At 30.2% G+C, this 23,582-nt stretch overlaps 1 protein-coding gene across 3 annotated transcripts in view; it reads left to right on the forward strand.

The window, feature by feature from the left end:
- Positions 1–23,582, forward strand: part of LOC146528696 (uncharacterized) — a 70,224-nt gene that overhangs the window by 5,283 nt on the left and 41,359 nt on the right. For all 3 annotated transcript variants that reach the window (XM_085202819.1, XM_085202820.1, XM_085202821.1), the window contains exon 2: positions 17,159–17,536. In XM_085202819.1, the coding sequence (XP_085058945.1) occupies positions 17,159–17,536 (378 nt within the window). The remainder of the gene's footprint in view (positions 1–17,158; positions 17,537–23,582) is intronic.

Below are 23,582 nucleotides of genomic sequence, written 5' to 3' on the forward strand. Positions count from 1 at the left end.
ATGCGATTTATAACCGGAGAGGAATGTAGCTTAATATTTAAGTATAGATTCGAAGCCTTCGCTTCTTCTTCTTCGCTTTCATAAATCAATGTAATGGTTTCCGTTCCTTTTTGCCTTTCGCGAAGAAAACCGACGAAAAAAGTGACATCTAAGAAATCTTCGTTCACTGGCTCCAGGCCAACACTTGAGACGCTCAGCTGTAGTCGCATTATACAAGTATGAAACAAAGTTAGAAATAAATTAATGGTCGTACTTATGTGCCGATGTAGGTCAAATCGGTTTTTAAATGCCTTTTCTCTACCTCTAGCTAGAATTAAGAATTGATTATCTAGGTTATCGGCTGTTCTTTGAAGTACCTATTTACAATACTTACAGCTTTTTTTATTTAGTTTAAATTAATAGTACTTAGTATTATAATCAAAAGTAGGCAAGTGCTTTTTTGTATTAAAGCTAGGTATAGCAACTTGCCCAACTTGCCATTAATATTGAAATAATTTGAACATATTATAGGAATCCCTACCTAGACGTTTTTCCAAGGTATTTTAAGCACCTGTGTAAATAAATATAGAGTAAAGTAGCTGCTAATATTTTATAGACAAACCATAGATACACGGTCAATCTATAAAGGCCAGGGTAACTTATTTATAGCATCAATCGCAACTAACGTAAGCACGCCGGGCTAATTTTTGCTTAGGGTCAAGGCCGTTCGGGTCGTCGCTACGTACGTCCGGTGCGCCACTGCGGCTTTGGTCGTACAGATAGCATTATCACGGATTGCGAAACGGTAATTGCACACGGCGGCAGTAAACAAAGAAATAGTTATAATTTTCTTAGCTGTGAGCGCTAAGCGGCTTGAAAACAGAAACACATGGTATAGTACATGCGCAGTGACGGCGCCGCAAGTCAATATCCTCCCTCCCCAACGCCGACGCGCCGCCAACGCCATGACGCGGCTCACTTGGAGCGCCGCTGGACAAAGGCATGTATACATATTTCTTTAGGCTTTGTTTTCACTTATATATTATAAAAAATGTATAATACATTTAATTGAAGAACTCACTCACACTCACTCACTTTAATTGAAGTTCACAATATCTTGTTTTTCATAGCAAAAAATAGAATTTTGCAATTATTATTTATGTATTTTGATACAAAAAGTGATGAATCTATATATATAAAAGGACTTGTCCTCACTGACTGAGGTAAGACGCACGCACAGCCGTAACCGCTGATGGTAGAAATGTTAAATTTGGACAAAAGTTTACTTTCGTAATCTGGACATCCACTAAGAAGGGATTTTGAAAAATTTTTACCCTAAAGGGGTGAAATAGGGGTTCAAAGTTTGTATGGAAAAAAAATTAAATCGGCACCGATTTTTATAAAATTTGAAATTCAGACTCTTAAAAGTATTTAATTGAACACGTGTTTCATCGTTTTCTAGAATTCTCCTTCTAAGGGTGCAAATAAGGGGTTGAAAGTTTGTATAGGTTTTTTTTAAATCGTCACCAATTTTTATAAAATTTGAAATTCAGACTCTTAAACGTATACGTATACTATATACGTATATTATATATAATTAAACACATGTTTCATGGTTTTCTAGAATTCACCCCCTAAGGGTGCAAATAAGGGGTTGAAAATTTGTATGGGAAAATTCTTAAATCGCCACCAATTTTTATAAAATTTGATATTTAGACTCTTAAAAATATTTAATTGAACATGTGTTTCATGGTTTTCTAGAATTCATCCCATAAGGGTTCAAATAAGGGGTTGAAAGTTTGTATGGAAAAATCTTTAAATCGCCACCGATTTTTATAAAATTTGAAATTTAGACTCTTAAAAATATTTCATTGAACACATGTTTCGTGGTTTATTAGAATTCACCCCTAATTACGCAAGCGAAGCTGCGCGCTTCCGCTAGTAAGCTATAAAACAAGTTAGCGGAAGCATTTTTTTCTGTTAATAACGATATAACATTGAGTTCTGTGAAGTATGACTTAGTACACTTTACCTTGCGCTCAAGTTTCAAGTTAGTTGTGCGTTTGTCCGCCAGAGCGACCGAGATCGCGTACCAGCTGCTCGGTTTGACAGCACTCGAGGCACGTCGACCGGTTGAGCAGCCGTACCGGTATTATCACGTGGATTGTATACCGGGAGGATTTGGATTTTTGACTTTCCTAAACAACTTTTATATAATTACGTAAAAATCCAGTTTGTAAGACGCTTCGAACGATATATAACAATAGTGTTTATGTTATTTGAGTTCTGACATTCCGTACCGTTATATTATGTGAATTCATATTGTGGACTGTGGCATTTTCGATTGTTTGCTTTTGAATTTGATTTGAACCGGATTTCGTTTTGTATTGCGGTGGTTGTTTTGGTGAGTGAACTTTGACATTTTAAATAGATTTCATTTATTTTTTTTTACACCATGGTTCTGCTTGTTTATTGTAATATGTATATATTTATATTTCTTAATAGTAAGTAGTAATTTGAAAAAAAAATTGAATAGAAATAGAATACATTCTATAAATACATTAATTAATAAAAGTTAAAAGAAAAAAAGAAAAAAAGGTAAAATGTAAATCTTTAATTATTTTTTTAGTGACACGTAGGTAGTTATTTTACTTGAAACGTAAAACACCTTGAACAAGTGTGAAATAAAAAATTGACCTTTGATCCTTCATTTCTTTTAATAAATTTCAAATGATAATTAGGAGTAATTAATTTATTTATAGCTTATATTAGACATTAAATCGTAAGATTTAGTAATCCATTAGATTTACATTTATTCTCTGCCACTGAATTATTTATATTCTTATTCTTAATATTTTACTTTTGCAAGATTGAATACATAATTTAAATCGTAACTTTATTATACTTTAAAAAGATGATACTGTCACAATTGGTGTAATAAATATTTATTTGAAGATAGCGTTTCAATATTGTTTCAGTCGTGAAACTTCACTAAGAAACCATGATGCTTCTTCATTACGCGATATATACTTATGTAATTTGTTTGAAAGGATGTGTTCTAATTTTAAAATCGTAATGTCAAAGATAGCGATGTGATTCAATAAAGGATCTGAAATTAAATGAATTAATTACGTCTTAGGCCTTCGTGGCGCAGCATAGCGTCTAACTAAAACTCGGGCAAAGAGCGGCGTTCAGTTCCGTCACTCAACGGTACTGTAATGTCTCGAGACTCGAGGTTCCTCTACCTATTCCTTTAAGAAAAAAATAACAAAAAAACATTTTTTATTATATTGCAATTAGAATTTCATAGTGTTTTAGCCATTAATCCGAACATACATTTTGTAACAATTTCCCATAACTTTCTAATAGTAGGAAGGTAATGTTAGATATGAATGCTTTTTAGGTAATCATCGTTCAACTTTCCATTGCTGAATATAAAATTAATTTTTGTAAATTTTATTATGCTTTGCATAATATTTTTTTACTTTCTTTTAGTTTTTTTTTACTAAACTTCTACTTTTATATTTAATCTAAAAAGAATTAAAGACCGACGGAATAAATTGAAATTTGTAGGCTCTTTATCGATATCGAAGATTCTTAAGCTATTTGATCTACAAACTACGAAGACTGCCGAAAATTATTTTATACGACACTTGTGTCCTTGAAGTTTTTTTTTAATGTAAAATACCTAATTGTTACAAATCATTAACTAAAAAGTTTCTTATATTTTTTATTTAAGATGACTTACTCTTTTTTTTTAAACCCAAAAAACATTTACCTTATTAGGGACCAGTCGTGGCGCATCAAGTGTGACTGTAACCGCGACAGTTGTGGGTTCGATTACCATTCGAGAAAATAAAATATTTCTATCCTTTTCGCTCTGGTGTCGAGGCTGAAATGTATAATATAAGTAAAAGTAAAATGATAATAAATATTCTTCGTCTCCGACAAAGGCTCGTTGAATGGAATATTTCATCAAGCATCAAAATGGTCGCTTCATCTCGACGAGATAGCTTGACGAATTAGGGGTCACTATGAAAGTGAGCGTGGTTCTATGAAAGCCTTATTATGCATTCTAGCAAGTCTTCACATTGATGCCTCCAGAGAGCCATCGTTGCTCCGGGAACACCTCACGTTTTGAGGTCAATGTCGACCGCTTTGTTTTATTTAAATGCAAAATAAAAGTTGTTCTTTTTGAAGATTTAAAATATCATAATAATATGTTATATGATATTGTAAAACTAGCGGCGCGACCGCGGCTTCGCCTTCTTGAATAATACGATTTCTTTATTTTATCTTATTTAAATGTATTTGGGGAAAAAAAATTAAATGTTATTTATTCTGCTATAGGTACAACGGACGTATGCAATAGAGAAATGACATTACAGTTCCTTTAAGAACATACAAATCAAAATCTCCCAACGTCGTTTCCTTTTCAAAGACTATTTAAAATTGTATTACCTATTATTATATTTTATTTATTATTTCTTATATTTTATGTTGCCGATATTATTTTTGTGACTTTGACGTTTAACTGAGTAACAAATGACAAACTGCATGTTATTATAATTACATTTATTTGCATGTGCTCGTAAGTTCAGTTTAAGAGTAGACGGTCTCTAAGAAATTAATTGTCAACAACATGACCCTGTAAAGCACATTCGTTTTGTAAGCTGCGATACTCTAAATCGAATGGACTCTGATAATCCAATGCTTTGGGGCAAACCTCTGCACTATTGTGGTAAACCACTTACGTCACGAGCGTAATCTCTATTGGAGAAATAAATGGATGAAGCATTTTCCGTGACACTTGAGAATTTATCCCTAAAGTGAATTAAGCCGACCTTTTACTTCTAAATCTGTCAGTTGCTGATGTACGATTTCCTAGTTTATTGTGGGAAAATATTAATAATAAAATTCTTTAAATATGAAAGATTTTATAAAGAACGTATATAAATGAAGGATTTTTAAAAAGTACCTATACACTTTTTAAGAATCATTCTAAGAAAGGAAAGAAAAACAATTGTAAAAAGTTCTAAAATAGGGTAGATAAAGTTTTACTAACTTTATTTATACGCTACCCTCAGTAAGTACTGGTTCGAATTGAAAAAAATGTTTTGTTGGATATGTATCAAAGAAGGCTGTAATAGGGTACGACACTTCGTTTCGATCTATATACCTACTAAAATTTTCAATTTTGGTAATTTCTTAAGAATGTTCTATTTACGATATGCACAGTGAAAATATAATATTTAATAGGAAGGACCCTTACCCTAATTGAAACTTAAGTTTATCATCAATATCTAGATTTTTTAAGGCTTTTCATAGAACTTTTTTGTGACATGCTTATACTACTAATATTTTTATCCAGATACCTAAATAAAATTAATATATTGTATGTCAATGTTGATTCAGAATTAAATGTTAAAAGTTGCTATCATATGTTTCTCATAACCTGCTTAAAATTATGCTTATTAATATTTATATATTTCATGTTATACAATTACTAAGTACTGTTATTCTTAAGCATTTGGTGCTAACCTATATTCGGGCAATATTTACGAGGGCGAAAACAATTAGAATAAATTGTGCCCAATAAAAATGTCTCAACTCTCTGTAGGGCGTTGATCCATTTTCATAAAATATTGTTAGTAGCGTTAGTCATAAACATTACGCTTCACGAAAATATTCGGAAGAATTGTTAAAATGAGTGCAATTTACGTTTTTCGTTAAATTTGTTTGTCTTTATGTTTTAAAAAGCTAACCACAGTTGCTACTTGATTTAAAATGTTCTTACATTTATGTTTTACATAACTAGTATTCCGCTTGTGGCTTCGCCCATGTGAACTGCACGAATCTTAAATTTTTATAACAATATCTAATATTTATTTTTATTTACTTTTATTACTTATTCATTTATATATTGATTATTTTATTAAATTACTAGCAGCCCCCTCTAAAATCGGTTCAGCTCAGATTGGTTTGTTAATGTTTAGTATCGTATAAATGTCTACATTCACTTGAAAAAAACATGGCCATTTTGAAAAGTGTCTCCATTAATTGATTTTCTCACATATCCTCTGTGTACAGACGGCGATCACTTACAATTTTATTATATATATAATTAGGTATATAGATATTGCTCTTAAATCAGTCATTATAGATAAGTCCAAAGTAGTGAAAGTTAGTTAATATAACGCAACTAAAACATTCGATATTCAGATCCTGTACCTTATTTCAATTAGGCTTGGTCAGGTAAAAATGGGCGCAGGGGCCCATTATAACGGACCATAACGTCCATTTCATTTTAAGCCTACCTTCCGGGCGGTCCCATAAAAACTGATAAGAAACGAATGCTCTCGTGACAGTGTTTGTTGTCTTTTTTTAATTACTGCCCCGACTCTCGAGTGTGTTAAAAGTGTGAAACAAAAGCGTAGTTGACACAAATTTTGTTTATTTTCTTGAAAATACCATTGACGGCAGTCAATATAAAAATTTAGCTGATATGAATATTGCCAAATTGAAGGTGATTGTTTAAATTAGCAAAGGAAAAGTCTATTTTTGAAATTGCTTTAAGAATAACGTTTCATATCTATATTATATACCTACTTGAATAAGTGAAGGTAAATAAACGCAAGTACTTAGGTATATTATTTATATAAAAAGAAAAAAAATAAGAAGTCCAACCTTTCTTTTTGTTCATTAACATATAACATTTTAATATTAGCATACATTTATCAGAAGTCGCAATTTAATATTTTAGATCTCCCGCGCTAAGTGCAAAGTTAATTTAAGTGTGTTTTATTGTTTATTTGTCAAAAATGTACATAAAAAAATACACACAGTTATCCAGTAAATATTAAACATTTAAAATGTGTGTACATTTTAAATACGTTTTGTTAAAATGAACTAATAAAAATAATCATTATATGCAAAAAAAAAATCTTTCTTCAATGAAATTTATTCTACCCCGTTATAGAAAATAATTTTTCTTCTTACATGTTTTATTAAGCCAGACTATGTGTTTTAAAATGGAATATGAAAAAGTAAAAATAAATATCTATTGAATTCTGTATCAGGTTGTACCACTCTTATTGGTGCCACACCACTCCTGGCACAGGTGATTCAAATACAAACAGTACTAGATACAGGTATATTTACTGACTGTAGACTGACTTGTAGTGCAGTGTAAATATATTTGTTTTTAACTATAGTAATAATTACGTTTTTGTACAAAAATTAGACTTACAAAATCATTTTAGATGATACAGTAGTAAACGCTTTTTAAACTAATTGTTGATTTATTTATCTATAATTTTTTTTCTTTCTCAAAAATCATGGTTTATTATATAAAAACATAACTACATTAATAATCTATATATATAAAAGGACTTGTCCTCACTGACTGAGGTAAGACGCGCGTACAGCCGTAACCGCTGTGCGTAGAAACGTAAAATTTGGACAGATATTTACTTTCGTAATCTGGACATCCACTAAGAAGGGATTTTGAAAAATTTTTACCCTAAAGGGGTGAAATAGGAGTTCAAAGTTTGTATGGAAAAAAAATTAAATCGGCACCGATTTTTATAAAATTTGAAATTTAGATTTTTAAAAGTATTTAATTGAACACGTGTTTCACAGTTTTCTAGAGTTCTCCCCCTAAGGGTGCAAATAAGGGGTTGAAAGTTTGTATAGAATTTTTTTTAAATCGGCACCAATTTTTATAAAATTTGAAATTCAGACTCTTAAAAGTATTTAATTGAACACATGTTTCATGGTTTTCTAGAATTCTTCCCCTGTGCCAGAGTGCCAATAAGGGGTTGAAAGTTTGTATGGAAAAATCTTTTAAACGCCACTGATTATTATATTTTTTTTAATTTAGACTCTTAAAAATATTTAATTGAACATGTGTTTCATGGTTTTCTAGAATTCACCCCCTAAGGGTGCAAATAAGGGGTTGAAAGTATGGAAAAATCTTTAAATCGCCACCGATTTTTATAAAATTTGAAATATAGACTCTTAAAAATATTTCATTAAACATAAGTTTCGTGGTTTATTTTAATTCATCCCCTAGGGGTGTAAATAAGGGGTTAAAATTTTATATAGAAAAATCTTTAAATCGCCACTGATTTTTATAAAATTTGAAATTGAGACTCTTAAAAATATTTTATTGAACACGTGTTTCAAAGTTTATTAGAATTCACCCCTAAGCAATAACCAAGCGAAGCTGCGCGCGTCCGCTAGTTATCGTATACTTTGCTGCCATATAATTAGTTAAACTAATATTTAATTAAAATATTATAATTAAAGCGATACTCCCAACAGATTGTAGTCATTGATTATAAACACATTTGTTTGAGGGTTCATTAATTAAAGTCGTTTTAGTTTATTATTTAATATTTATTATGCCAATAATAGATGTTTCAATATTAAAAAATATATTTTTATTTACTAACAAAGCTCGATAGTATTACGCTTTATTAGGTTCCGTGGAACGTGAAATGGAACTTTATTTTATAATTTTTTTTCTTACATAGTAAACGAAGATTCTTCTAATAAGAATGTAAGTTATAGTTGTAATGTAAAAAATGATTAATTGAGATACTTAATTAGAAGTGTATCAACGATCGCTACGTAAACATCAATTGATCATTTGCGCTGGCACTAATAAAGTAGATGAGCGATGCGCTCCCGTAATTAAGATACTCTACGCTACATTTATTTTACAATTTTAATAGATAACAATTAATGTGAAGGAGTACGTACTCGTACATAAATAACTGAAGTTTTTGTGTATATTTTTGTCATTCTTATACGTATGTAAGTTTACAGAGGCAGCTTTTTATTTTCTATTAAAATATATTTAGTTTTATTTCTCTAGTAATAATCAAATTAATTTCAATATTAATAATTATTATCGATTAATTATTAATTGATCGATCTTATTCAGTCTTCAAAAAAAAAGCTCAAGATCGAGCTCAGTGGCATGCGATTGGAGTGACCTATGTCCAGCAGTAGACGAGGACAGGCTGATGATGATGATTCAGAATGAATGATGATGAATAATGTGACAAAACTTCACAACTAATTATATATACGTATCCTCGAAGTCATTACATTGACTAACGAAGTTAATAAACACTGCTTAACCATCACACAAAATTAAAAATATTAAATTATTATTTTAGTAGACTGTATAAAAAAAAATATTTAAATAGTTCAATAGTTTAACCATTTTACAAAATGTGTATTATATATTTTATTTTGAACTTATGCCTGAGAAATATGTCAATTTAAATATATAAGCTCGAGAAATATATAACTCGCGCATTGTAATATCGTCGTTTTTATTAAAATTTCAAGAGCTATAATCGTGTGTAACAATATAAATTTATAATGAACTTGACAGTGATGTTATAGTTGGTGGGCGACGCATTCCGTTGCTATAAATACCTAGCGGTGTGAGACACGTTGCGCACCAGCTTAGTCCCTTCTCGATATATTAAGAGGTTTACTCCAGAGTATACTAACCTATACTCTTCTTATATTCGTGAGATTTTTGCCTAAATAATGATTCAATATTGTAGGAATTTTGAACATAGATTTTATTAATTATTGTTAGGCAAAAAATTGAAACTTTTGCAATTATATTTTCCATTTAGATGCACACATTTAGAATATATTGTATACAGCTATAATACTTCAAAACAAAGTTTCCTTAGACTACTGTCTCCAAGAGAATGACTCCCAGTGCCGTGTCTTTTGCGATTTTATTTAAATAGAACCAGAAAAGACCTTAGCATCTACTATAAATGTTTATCGAAAGCAAAATCAAATAGCTAACATTATATCATAAGGTTGGCACAATAAAATCATAATAAAATACAATGAGATAGCTACAATATTTATAATGTACATGCTATAATAATTTTAGTTTTATAGTAAAACTTTAACTTAAAAAAAAATTGGATATAGAACCCAGGAGTCTTATTATAAAGCTTATTCATATGAATATTTTGACTTACGATGAAACATAAACTGCCACGCTATTCGTTCAATTCCAATATGATTAAATATTATTTTATATAAACATAATCTTATTTTAAATGCTACTTGGTATATATTTAAGTTTGTATCTCGGATAAGTCACAATTAATACTAAAATTAGACGAGTCAAAGAAAGATTGGGGACCCGTCATAATTAAGTTTGGATGAATGGCGCTCCAATTCATGACTAAATGTAACTGGGCGGCTACTATTAATTATTCGGTTTATTATTTAAGATAGAAACTTATAAATATATAACTTACATATTATAGATACCCAAACATAAGATTATCTTATATTATCATAGATTTACCTTCTTTTATATAAAAAAAATGTACGCAATATACAAACAAAGGCAAGTATTATCTATTTAGCCTGAAACTCTAGTTATAGTCAAGTGTATACAATTCGCAAATAGGTTTTATGTAAGTGTTGCCTTATCGATTTGCATCGCGTGTGTTGGTATGATAAGCACTTCAGTAAAGTAAATAGCTACCAAAGATTATGATATTTGTTTAATATCGTAGATTACTTTCAATTGAAGTAATAGAACTTTTTTCTATAAATAATTATAATATTCAAAGTGTAAATACGCTATTTTTCACAACACAACTCACTTGTACCGACTATCCTCGTTTAAAAAAAACTTTGTGCTCTAATGACGTTATATTACATCTCAATTACAAACAATTCTATATATACGCTAGCGAGTATCGTATTTAAGGTGACTAGAAGCATTCATTAGTTATCGCCGTGTCAACTGCTACGTTGCAGATGCTGATTAATATTGCGAATCGTTAAATATAATGACATGTTATACTTGAATGAAATTTAATTACTATGTATATATTAATACGTGAGGCAAAAACTTTGAACCCCTTTTTATGAAAATTGGGCGGACGAAAGAGTATGAAATTTGGCACACATATAGTTGATATGAAGAAGAAGTGCAGAACGCTAATATTTTTCATTAATAATGCTTATAAAGTATATTAAATCTATAAATAAAACATTAAACACACTGCCATGGATTTGACAATATATACACATTTGTTTAAAAAGTGGCATATACGTAATTGATTCTCTAGTTATTATCATTAATGAAGATTTCAGAGACTATCGTAATCAATATGATTTAGTCTTTTATCTAATACGTGTACCCTTTGCATTAAATATACATTATATAATTCTCGTATATATTTTTTACAATATTTATTTATGATTATATTTTAGTATCTCTTGTAGTATAAATATATTATATTTAAAAAAAAATTCAATCGTACAAGTTCCAATATTTTTACTATGTCAGTACATAGCAGCTATCTTTGAGAGCAGGGCTTCTTAAACTTTTGTCATTCACGACCCCATTTATGATTGCGAGTTTCTTAACGACCCCCCATACAAATATAAAAGAAAAATAAATTCATATTTTTTGATGATTTATTTATTAGGTAACAATATACATATACATATGAAAATATATAGTTTTAGAATTCGTTTTGAAACATACAAAAATCTAAAATTAAAAATTGCACAAAAAATTATAAAAATTTATTTATTATATATAAATATTTGACATTAAAATCTCTCGCGACCCCATAATTTTGCTACGCGACCCCCTTTGGTTTCGGGACCCATAGTTTAAGAAACCCTGTTTTAGAGCATGAATATGTTATTCAGAATGCCGAGCTTTTACAGATGAATTCGTCGGTACTTTTTTCTTTAAATAACTCCAGAATTCGGCGGAAAGTCAGTGGAGTGTCTTAACTCTAGGTTCCCTCTGCCTACCCTGCTGTATGCGGGATACAGCGTGAAGCTGATTATTATTTGTATTTGATTTTGTATCATATATCAATTCACTGCGTAACTACCAAAGCTGTCGGATGTGTAACAACAAACGTACATACATATATAAGTGATATTTAGATCGTTCTCAAAATCAAAAATCACAAATTTCTTCTAGTTTCAACTTCGAGAAAAGGATGTTGTCAGTTGGACCTGTACATATGCGATGAGTATTGTCGGAATTGTAAGTTAGGTTACGAAGCGCGTGTTCTAATTTTCGTAATTTTCTCGGAAATTTAAAAGTCACATGGAGCTGGTTGATTATTTTCGGGTATAAGATTAAATTACCTTACATTAAGAATTTATTAATGTTTTCAGAAATTGCATGACTACATTGGATTTAATGTGTTACTTATGAGAACGTTTATATTTTAAGTTTTTTTTAAATATTTAGATTTTAATATTTACAAAAAAAAAAGAAATCTTATCACATGATCTTATCAATTTTTTAATAGACAAAATGCGGCAACTTTAATCTTTACCACTTATTAAATGGATTTTTGTCGAAAAGTGGACGGGAAAACCGAGTGACATATCACTAGGCTTACTTACGCTTACCTTGCCTTTACTACAAATATTACTTTTAATTTTCAATGCTAAAAAGCCTAAAAATTATTATAATATAGAATCATCACAATGAGAGAACCCCATACGTAATATTGTCTCTATTTATTATTGAAAGTGCAATGCCGTGCTTGCTGTACTCAAATGAAGATAAGTGATCTTCACTTCAGATACGAAAGCCGCTTTATTTTATCTTCATAATTTTTATGTTAAAACTTTTTATTTTGTAAAAATTTAGCGACCCGTGTAAGCCTTTGTGCAACGAAATTAGTATTGTGTTTCTACTTTCATTATTAGATGCAATTACATAATTAGTGCCTTTGTCTACTTTGTAAGTATTTTTTTATAAATTAAAATATATTTAAAATAAATTCTATATTTTAAATTAATTAGGTACTTACATAAGTTTCCAACAATATCGTAATATTAATATAATAAACGTCACAGTACTGGATTTTCTTTATTTTTGGCTTTAAATCTCTTGAGGGAATAATAATAATATAGTAAAAATGGGTGCTTGTTAAGTCTTAACCTGCGATCGTGCTTGCCTCTGTGTCGAGCCTCACATAAAGAATCATTATTATTGGTTGCTCTCTTCAAGCCACAACATATAAATTAAAAAAATAACAAAAAAGTACATATATAAATATTGAATATAATAAAATATTATTATTTTACACTTATATCAAACATCTATTTCCAACAACTATTTTTTATCAACAGTTCGCAAGTGGGAAGTTCTTAAGTATTTTATAAATAATTCCCGTCTATAAATAATCGTGACTAATACGCGCCAGTACGCACGTTCAAATATATCTATAGCGCTTCAAAATATAGAAAGAATTCTATGATGTTTCTACTTGAATTGTAGTAAAAAATAGAATAAACGAGGCGTTTTTATAAATAAGATAACGAGAGACTCACTTTATTTTGTAGACAACTCTTCGTGATTTACTATTTATTATCTTTCTATTGTTGTATTTAGCTTATTAAAGACATTTTAAAAAAATTAAAAATTTTTGGTATAATATTTAATAATACAGTATATATAATTGTCTGTTCGCTGATTATATTTAAATTACTTTGATTTTTAAAGTGTTTGTTTATCGTTCTTTACACGCTTATTTCCGAATTTTCTAAATAAAACTTATAAGCATATAACAAGCCTCGGTAAGTTAGTAAGATTTAGTGGAATTAATTTTAAAACTTCATTATTAATAATTAGATTAGGGTGAAGTAAACTCTATAATTTTGGTATAGGTGACGATGTTAAAACTCAGTAGACAATACAAAATACCAGTCTTTTTACCCTAATCTATTTCAATTGATCACGCCTTGAGGTTAATAAAGCCTTAATCCTATTTGAACCGCACTGCAAGCTCTGTGAATATACATATTAAATTAATTGTGTATATCAGAATATCGCTATAAATATTTAACCGACTATAGCTATAAGATAATAATAGACATTCTGCGAAACCGACTTTTAGATGGAACTATAACAGTTTAAAATTGTTATTGTGACAGACAATAATATATTAAGTTTTCATATTTAATGTCTTGAGTAGCGAAACTCAACGCCGCGCTACACCTCGTTACCAAAATTTTTATTCCCTCCAATGGGAATCGAACCCACAAACACCACGTTTACCGTCGCACGCCTGTGACACTGCGCTTCGACGCCCTCAAATTGTAATATAATATTGGTTATTGTACTAAAATATATAAAAAAATAGTAATACTTGAAAAATAGTTTGTGCTCAAATGTGGACTTATCTTTATGTCTATAGCCAACCAATTGATGTGGATTGGTGACAATCATTAACGTATTATACATTAATTCATACATGAAAAATTCACTGCCTAATATAGCTCTACTTTCAGTGGAATAGAATTAGTCGAACCAAAGTAATTCTAAGTGAATCGACTCGAAGCAATGGATTTCTTGGAATGCTTTCAACCCTTACGCTGTTAAACTTCTCATCTTAATTGAAACTTGATTCCTCGACTTGAATTGCTTAGAATTGTATCGAGGGCGAATGTTTTCCGTAAAAGTACAGCGTTAACAAGAGATTCGAAATTTCATTAATAATTATTGAAACGGTAGCAATGTTATATATATAGATATAGTCACTTTATATATATTTTTTCAGCTTCGCGCTGTATCCCAAATGTAGCAAGGTTTAGTGATAAGAAACTCCGCTCCCCACCTTCCGCAGATTTCTACAAGCATTGCGCGCTTTTTTAAACTTTTATAAAAAAAAACAAGTAATAAATCAAAAACAAATCTCCACGATAAACAAATATCGTAAGACCAATTTTCAAAATTCGCTTAGATCGTCACATATGAACATTCTTAACTTAAAAAACTTATATTTTAATACTAGCGGACGCGCGCAGCTTCGCTAGCGTATTTAAGGGTGAATTCTAATAACCCATGAAACATGTGTTCAATGAAATATTTTTAAGAGTCTAAATTTCAAATTTTATAAAAATCGGTGGCGATTTAAAGATTTTTCCATATAAACTTTCAACCCCTTATTTGCACCCTTAGGGGGTAAATTCTAGAAAACCATGAAACATATGTTCAATTAAATATTTTTAAGAGTCTAAATATCAAATTTTATAAAAATCAGTGGCGATTTAAGATTTTTCCCATACAAACTGTCAACCCCTTATTTGCACCCTTAGGGGGTAAATTCTAGAAAACCATGAAACACGTGTTAAATTAAATGCTTTTAAAAATCTAAATTTCAAATTTTATAAAAATCGGTGCCGATTTAAATTTTTTTTCATACAAACTTTGAACCCCTATTTCACCCCTTTAGGGTTAACATTTTTCAAAATCCCTTCTTAGTGGATGTCCAGATTACAAAAGTAAACTTTTGTTCAAATTTAACGTTTCTACGCACAGCGGTTACGGCTGTGCGTGCGTCTTACCTCAGTCAGTGAGGACAAGTCCTTTTATATATATAGATAAGTTCAACACTATACTTTGATTAATTTAAGTTCAATTTTGCGTATACTGCTGGTATATATTCTCTTGGTAGTTATAACAAAGAAATTGTTTTCTTAGCCTAGTCTTTAAGTGAATGGGGAACAAAGCGCCTAGCGTCTGCATTATGCTGAGTCAATATGAGGCTATCTACGAGACTGTGTGCGCTTACACAAAAGCTTATATTTTTACGAACTTGACATATGTCTAAAACTATATAGTTTACAGATTAAAAATGCTAGTACTGTTGTAAATTGTAGGTACCAAAAGAATTGTATAAATAAAATGTATCGTTAATTCGAAAATAAATTGTTTTTTAGAATGCGGTAGTCGAAATCTTCTTAGATAATTTTAATTAATATTTCTTAGATTAACTCATCATACTTAATATTCTAATTCATAATCATTATATCCCCTACAAAGATATAGGTGTGACATAAAAGAGGGTGGAACAACCACTGAAATATATTTAGTCGTCGAAAATATGTTTTTTATACGCAGACAAATCTGGTAGTTTGTTATATCTCAGTTATAATAAGTCTAACATGTTAACGTGAATCTTTCTTGTTAATATTTAAAATACTCTTGTTTCTTTGCTCTTCTTTGCCTAACAAGTGCGATGTCGGTGAAAAGCAGAGATCGACGTAATTTTTCATTACTTAAGGTAAAAAATAAATGCACTTAAATAATAATAGCTTTTAATAAATTATATAATTAACTTTTTGTAACAGATAAATAATATAATAACGATTATGTCTTAATATTAGTTAAGTAATAAATCGTACTTGATAATTTGACAACATTTTGTATGATTTTTTATCTAATTTGTACATAAAAATAAGTTCTTTTCTTTATTTTATTATTATCGTTTCACTTATAATTCCTGCTACATTAAAGAAACGTCGTTTGCGTGAATTTTTAATTGTCTTCCGAGATTTCATTGTGCTCCAAATTAGGTCGCATTCCAGTGACTCTTAATCGTTACTCAGACAATTTCTTACTGATTGTGCTGTGAATTGTGACGGAGCTAATTCGACGTCGATAATCTTTGTTATAGAAGTTATTATTTCTGTTATTGTTAAGTGAAATAGAATGATGATGTGTTCAATTCAAACCTACAAATCCAAATATTATACATATATACATGTATTGTATTATATAATTAATAATCAGAGCAATACTTTAAATTCAGTACCTATCCACATACGAATAAATCATCTCTAACACTCCTTAAACAACAACGGGAAGACAACTAGTAAGTTTTGAATTTTGAGCTAAAAGATTCCTTGATAAGCATAGTTTGCAATAGTATGCGATCTGAATACCAAAGTACTATTTACTAAATCGAAGATATTGGAAGCTATCAGGAACGTGGTATCTGAAAGTTTTGCAACATTGTTATTTAGTTAGTTCGAATTTCTACAAATACTTAGAATCAATCTTACGCTGCATCCCGCTTACTGCAGGGTAGGCAGGGTAGGCGCAGCAGAGGGATATTAATGTTAAAGACGGTCTGTTACCCGGCGTTGAGTTACGGAATCTAACTCAAGTTTTGTGCATTGGTGCCAGAGCGAAGAAATAAAAATATTAATAAATAATAATTAATTCTCTAGAAAAGGGATCAAATCCTTAACCGTCATTTAACAGTCACACACTTGTGCCCCTGCGTCACTACAGCCTCAATGCTTATTATTTCACAAATAAATAACGTTATATCCTTATTTACAGATCACGACGCTTGCACTGAAAACGAAAGCGAATTACAAGAACTTTGGCGCAATGAGGGCGGCGGGACCCTCCTGAGGTCCCGCCTCGCGATGGGCTCAAACATAAGCCAGCATTCCGCAAAGGGCCTCAAAGGCCGACGAGCACGTTCCAGCGGCGATCTCTGCAATGGAGAAACTAAAAGTCAGACAGAGTCTTCGGTGTGCGGATCAGTTGTCGGCGATGTTATGGGTTGGAACAGGTCTCTGCCCAACCATTTGGATGGAAACCGACATTTAGCGGACTATAGTCGAGTCAATAATAATTATGGTGAATTCGGAACATATAATCGATGTCATCCCAAAAGTGGGCGTGGTCTGCGGTACCGCGTGTCGAAATCAGGTTAGTCTTTTTAGTTAACTATTTAACATACATAACGGACTTATAATGCTAATTATTAAATTTTAAATATTACCTCTATATTTTCAAATCGTTCTTTGTAGCTTTTGAAAGGCCACAGAATAAGTGATTTCAAAGTAAAAATAAATTCAGTACAATTTTGATTAACTAACACGTTATTATAATCTACCGTCAGATGCATAGCTTTCCTATTTAATAGATATTAAATGGAGAAATGTCTTAGTGTAACGAGAGTTTTTTTACACCTAATACTCTATCCCAAAAATGAATGATAAAATTCCTTTTATATAGCTATCTAAATAAAAAATGGTAAGGAGATAAAAAGCCTAATAGCCGCGAGGGGAGATTAATCTTCTTACAGTTTCATAAAAAGTAAGGCAAAAGAAATTAGATCAGAGACGTCTCGTGAAAAACTAATTCAGTAATTGATTCACCAGCTTTCTGTAAATATTTACATTATGTGGTAACGTTTCAGTAATACCCTAATAGCTTTACTCGCGATATTGGTTTATTTTTCAGCTTCCCATACCTCTATAAGTTAACAGAGTTAGCACTTTTCCTTACTCTCCACCCAATTTCGATAATCGAACCCAATATCGAATTTCGTCTAAATAGGGCAGAGAAATAAAAATAATTAAAACATAACACCCAAATACATACATACTACCCATAACACATACTACCCAAAATACATACTACCCAAAACATCCACTATTATATAAAGCTTAAATACTAACGATTAAAGGCGACGTATTGAATAATAACAATGTTATTTTATGACCTCGTCAGCTGATTGCAGATTTTAGTTTAATCGAGCAAGTTAATAGAACTCGCTCTAGCTCCTAAGGCGAATGCTTGCACTGTATAATAATCACATAATTCAGAACATCCGGTAAAGCTACAGAGCGGTCGTTAGGTTTGCATAAAGGCCACGTAGTACGCTCCCGTCTCATATTACTTAAGTATAACGTCGAAAATGCAAAAAATATATGTATATATAAACGGATGTTCCCTAGTTTATCTTTGTATCAAATAAACACACACATATCCATAGAGCTAGCTTCCCTCCATGTCGCAAACGTGTGCAAGTACTTCTTTTCATACATTGCATTCCTTTTATACGTATCTGCTGAGTGGGAACACTACACTAATTTTATGGAAACAAGATTCACTTTAATCATTTACGTCGAGTTTATAAAGGCACGTTTGAAGCACTTTACGAATATACTCTCTGAGGGAGCGAAAATTTTATATTAAGTTTTTATGTAAATTAAAGTGTAGTGAATAACGATAAGACGAGAAAAAACTTCTAATATAATTTTTGAAATAAGCTTATATAATGACAAGAAAAAATTTAGATGTGCGGATTCTAAATTTGAATAGTTTTAATCGTAGATCACTGTTACTTACTGACTGTACACGCGTTAGTTGTAAGTTAGACCGCCCACTTGGATAAATGAAATATTTCTATTTCCCCGCTCTGGCAAAACAAAACGCGGCGTTAAGTTCTGCTACTCAGTGTTCAGTGTCTCTAATTGACACGGAAAAAGAAGGATGGAGTGTTGTAATTTTTTTTATAATTTTGTGTCTCATCTTGCGATGCCATTTTCATTCATAAATTACATAAATTCTATGAATAAAAACGGCATCTCAAGATCGATTTATAAATTTTGTATAATATAATCTGCATACGTTTATGCGGTATAAACCTTAAACAGTTTGTCGAATATTACCTTATATATTTTTGAGGTTAACAATAGGAATGAAAATAAAATGTATTTGTTTTAAACGTTCACAATACGAGTATACTAGGCATTTACTTAAAACATATTATTGGGTGTTGGTTAAATCGCCAATAATCTAGAAGATAGGGAAAATAAATATACTCACACATTTACTTTACACCATTTTTCTCAAATTTTTCCTTACTTATATTTTGTTAGACTACAGCGCTGCCTTGAATTTCATAACAGGCAATCTTTAGGATGTATAAAATAGAAGAAAAATAATGAAAATACTCTTTTATTATTTAAATATATTTTAAGCGAATATTAGATAAAATATTCTTACACATATTACAGAATGAAGGAAACTAAACGCATAAGAAAGATAACAATAACTCTTTCTGCCTTACCTCAGCTCAGTTACTCTATTGAAATTTTATCTAAGGTATCTTTATTGGAATTTATGAATATGGGTCATAATCAGAAAAAGTGTACATTTTGTGTCTTTTCTTGTCCCGCTACTTTGAATGCGTTTTAAAAATACAATTTTAAAGATAATTTAAATATTTTGCCATTTAAGATAAATTTACTTATTAACTTAAAGATTTTTGTAATGTTTTAAATGTATTATGGCAAATAATAGTATTTTTTGTTACTTGCAAAAAACTTTTCAAAATGCTTCCATACAATTTTTCGTGTCCCATTCACCACTTTACTTTTTAAAAATTGATTTGTTACGAATGTTTATGGTTTTATTTGATTTCAGATATGTTTATATTACTTTACTTTATGCAAAATATTAAATAAAAGTACTTTTATTGATACATTATTTAATAAATAATATATACGAATTAAGTAAATTTGTCCCAAAATATTGTCTTTTTTGTTACTCAGGGCTAGTAACGTACAATTAAATTATGAATGCAATTATTTTGGATGGTGTTTAATATTAGTTTTTATTGTGGCACCATAATTCTAAAAGTCAATGCTGTCGTAGCTACAATAAGTAGTGTTCTCGCAGCAGTTGAGGGGTTCAAATGTTTTAGAGGGAATGCGTGAAATTACATCTCAGGGTTATAAACGGCTTTTATTTTGGTAAGTATTCTATAATTTCGTTTTCTTGTTTATGTTATTTGCTTCTTTTTACAAAATCTCAAAAAAGAACTTCAGTACTTGCACATGCAACACGTGGCTTATGAGCAAATATTTAAAAAGGTTAGAATTTCTCAGACTTTATTCTCAATTGCGTTATATTTCGTTACGTAACGAAACTGAGAAAATATGAAGCCTAGTTCATAATTACGTTACCATCGGAAGATATGTATATAAAAAAAAATTGCTGGTATATGAAAAAAATAATTGGTGACTTTTGATAACGTAAAGTAACCAAAAATAATGATTTTTAAGTTTTTTGCCTGTTTGCTTGTTTGTCTAATGTGTTTGTGCATGCTTATATCAGAAACGGCTTAACCGATTTAGTTAAAAACATTTTTTTATTCTTCCTGAAATTAGTTGTGATTTTGTAATTACTATTTTTTTCTCTGGAGATAGTGAATTAATAAATATGTAGTTCAAGTGGGTGAAGCTTTTATTTAAAAACAAATACGTTCTGTACTAGCGTTGTTAAAGATCTAAACAATAAACATAAAATATTATTAAATATCTATTGATACATATTTTTTTATTTTCAGTAAGCGTCATGGCTCCTATGTCAAATGCTGAAACACATAAAAGATATAGAGAACGTCTTAAAAAGACCAATCCTATTAAATATGAAGATATGCGGAATAAACACTTACAAAGAATTAAACTTAATTCCCGTGATAACGACTCAAATTTTGATATATTTCAAAGTGGATTTAATTTTATCATTAACTTTGTGATCTCTAACTAGAAATATAAGTTTATTACGTTACGAACTAGCATTATTATATTGTTAATATTGTCACTTTGTTATGTTTTCTTACATTTATAATCTGTTAATTCAACGATTGAATCTTTAAAATTTTAATTTGTTTCTCATTAAATAAAAACAACAGTAGTTTTATTCGTATAATATCCTTACTTTGTTGTGTATAATGCCTTATATCATCAGTTTCGTAACAAACATTATCAGTGTTGTTACTTATCAGTTACGTTACGAATTCGAAAATGTCCACTTTTCTGATTATGACCCATATATTTTTCTTAGAAATTGCAATGGAAGCCCCTATTTCATCAATTCATGACAAATAAATGGAAAGCGCACATTTCTGTAATAAAGAATCATGTTTGCTTAGAAAAACGATTATTTCATATTGTATGGTGGCATTAAATATATTTTCTCACCTTCAAATTATTTTGCAATTTTTCTTACATCTAAAACTACAAAATATTTATTATGTAACTTTCATATTTTTTATACCTACTTCCGAGTATAACTAAGAATAAGATTTAATGGTTAGATAGGTAGTTCAAATACTTTAAAATTTGTTAAATTATTTGTTTTCTTTTCGAGTGGTGAGCTCATTTTCCGGTGAGAGAGTTCCACTTAATCGGTATTTTTTATCAATGCCTTCAACCAACGCGTAATGTGTCAATTAGGGGCGAAAAACCGAGAACCGAAATAGCTTAAAATAGGAAAATACTTAAAGCTTACTAATCTAATTATTTAGATATACTCGTATTCGTATGATCTAATGTATTTAGTTTCTATTTATACCATTAAGTAATATTCAGTAATTCACAAAAGTTTTCTCAATATTTCCTCCTCAATTTGTCTTACTAATCAACAGAATAAACGTAGAAGGTTTTCTTTGTTGGCTATTATTAATCCCAATTTGCCTGTTGGATTGGACTTTACATGACATTGATTGAACACTGCTCCGCAGTGGGGAAAGCTGGTAAATGGTTTATTATAATCACAATGCCAAAATTTAAAGACTTTTTATTTTCGCTTCACGCTGTATCCCGCATATAACAGGGTAGGCAGAGGGAACCTGGTGTTACACGCCGTTCACTTTTCACCGAATCTTTAACGCATTGCGTGTTGAGTGGCGGGATGCAACGCCAAATATGCTATATATATAATAATGTTATAATTAAATAATAATTTATTCCCCTGAGAATCGAACCCACAACCGTCGCGTTTACAGTTACAAGTTGGAAATTGTTGAAAAGTAATACAAACATTACAATATAACGTAGAGTAACTGTAGAGTTCCACATTATAAGTTAGAAATTAGAGATAATGTCACTTCAATGTCGCTTACCGTCCCCACAGAGACGACACATATGTATTAGTTGTGATATATCTTAATATAAAGCCGTTTTTTCTTAAGATAACAATTCCCCTAATAGATTCAGACTTATGTGTTTCGATAGAATTCAATATCGCTTCTAAATTATATAATTATGTAGTATATCTACTAAGCTACAAAATAGTAATTCAGCAAGAAAAATTATAAATCTTATATTTCTCTATCGTGTGAATTGCGAATTAGAATATAACAAAGGCGTTTAAAATTACGTCGAGTTAGAGTTATCTGAGTACAATATCCATAATGTTTGCAAAACTCCTAAAGGATGTTATTTCAGGAGGGCAACAGGAAACTTTTATGGTGCTATAAGCGAGGTGATTCTTTATATTTAAATTTTAATCAGTCGGGTTGAGATGAATAACGTGTTTTTGTTCCAGAATCTTTATTTTCAGAAGTGTTTATGTATTACTATGTGTGTGATTACAAAAATATATGAATAACAAAGGCACCGTATGCGTGGAAGAGTCAATATATATATTGTCTTCTTTCATATTCGTGACGTAAATTTTACATCTTAATAAATATTTATGTATTTACCGTAGTGGATATATTTATTATTTAAATTAAAAAATTACAAATTCCCTACATTCAATAGTATTTTAGTATAACCAATTCAATGTAGTAAAAATGTAGCTTTAACAGTTATCTTTAATAATAATTTATTAAAGAAGTTATTGTGATTTTTTCATTTCAAAGTAAGGCTGTTTGCAAGCCCTAGGCCCGAGTTGCAATCTTTTGATAACACCTTTGAGCATTTTAATCTAAGCTTTTAAGACTCGTACTACTGCTTCAATTATCTCCAAACCTCTCCTCTATCTGATGCCTGTAATTTATCTCTTTATAGTTGGGAAGGAAGAAGTTGGGTTAAGCAATTTAATTTAAATTTAATACAATAACATGATTAATGATTGTAGTTGTATTAAAACAGGCTCCTGGAAATTTTGTCAAAGTAACATAAATTTTCTTAATTTGATGTTTTGTTCCGAACTTGACGTAAAATAAATA

This window comes from Heliconius melpomene, chromosome 19, assembly GCF_056956725.1.
Source record: "Heliconius melpomene rosina isolate 202511_hmr_F chromosome 19, ASM5695672v1, whole genome shotgun sequence".
NCBI classification, from domain to species: domain Eukaryota; kingdom Metazoa; phylum Arthropoda; class Insecta; order Lepidoptera; family Nymphalidae; genus Heliconius; species Heliconius melpomene.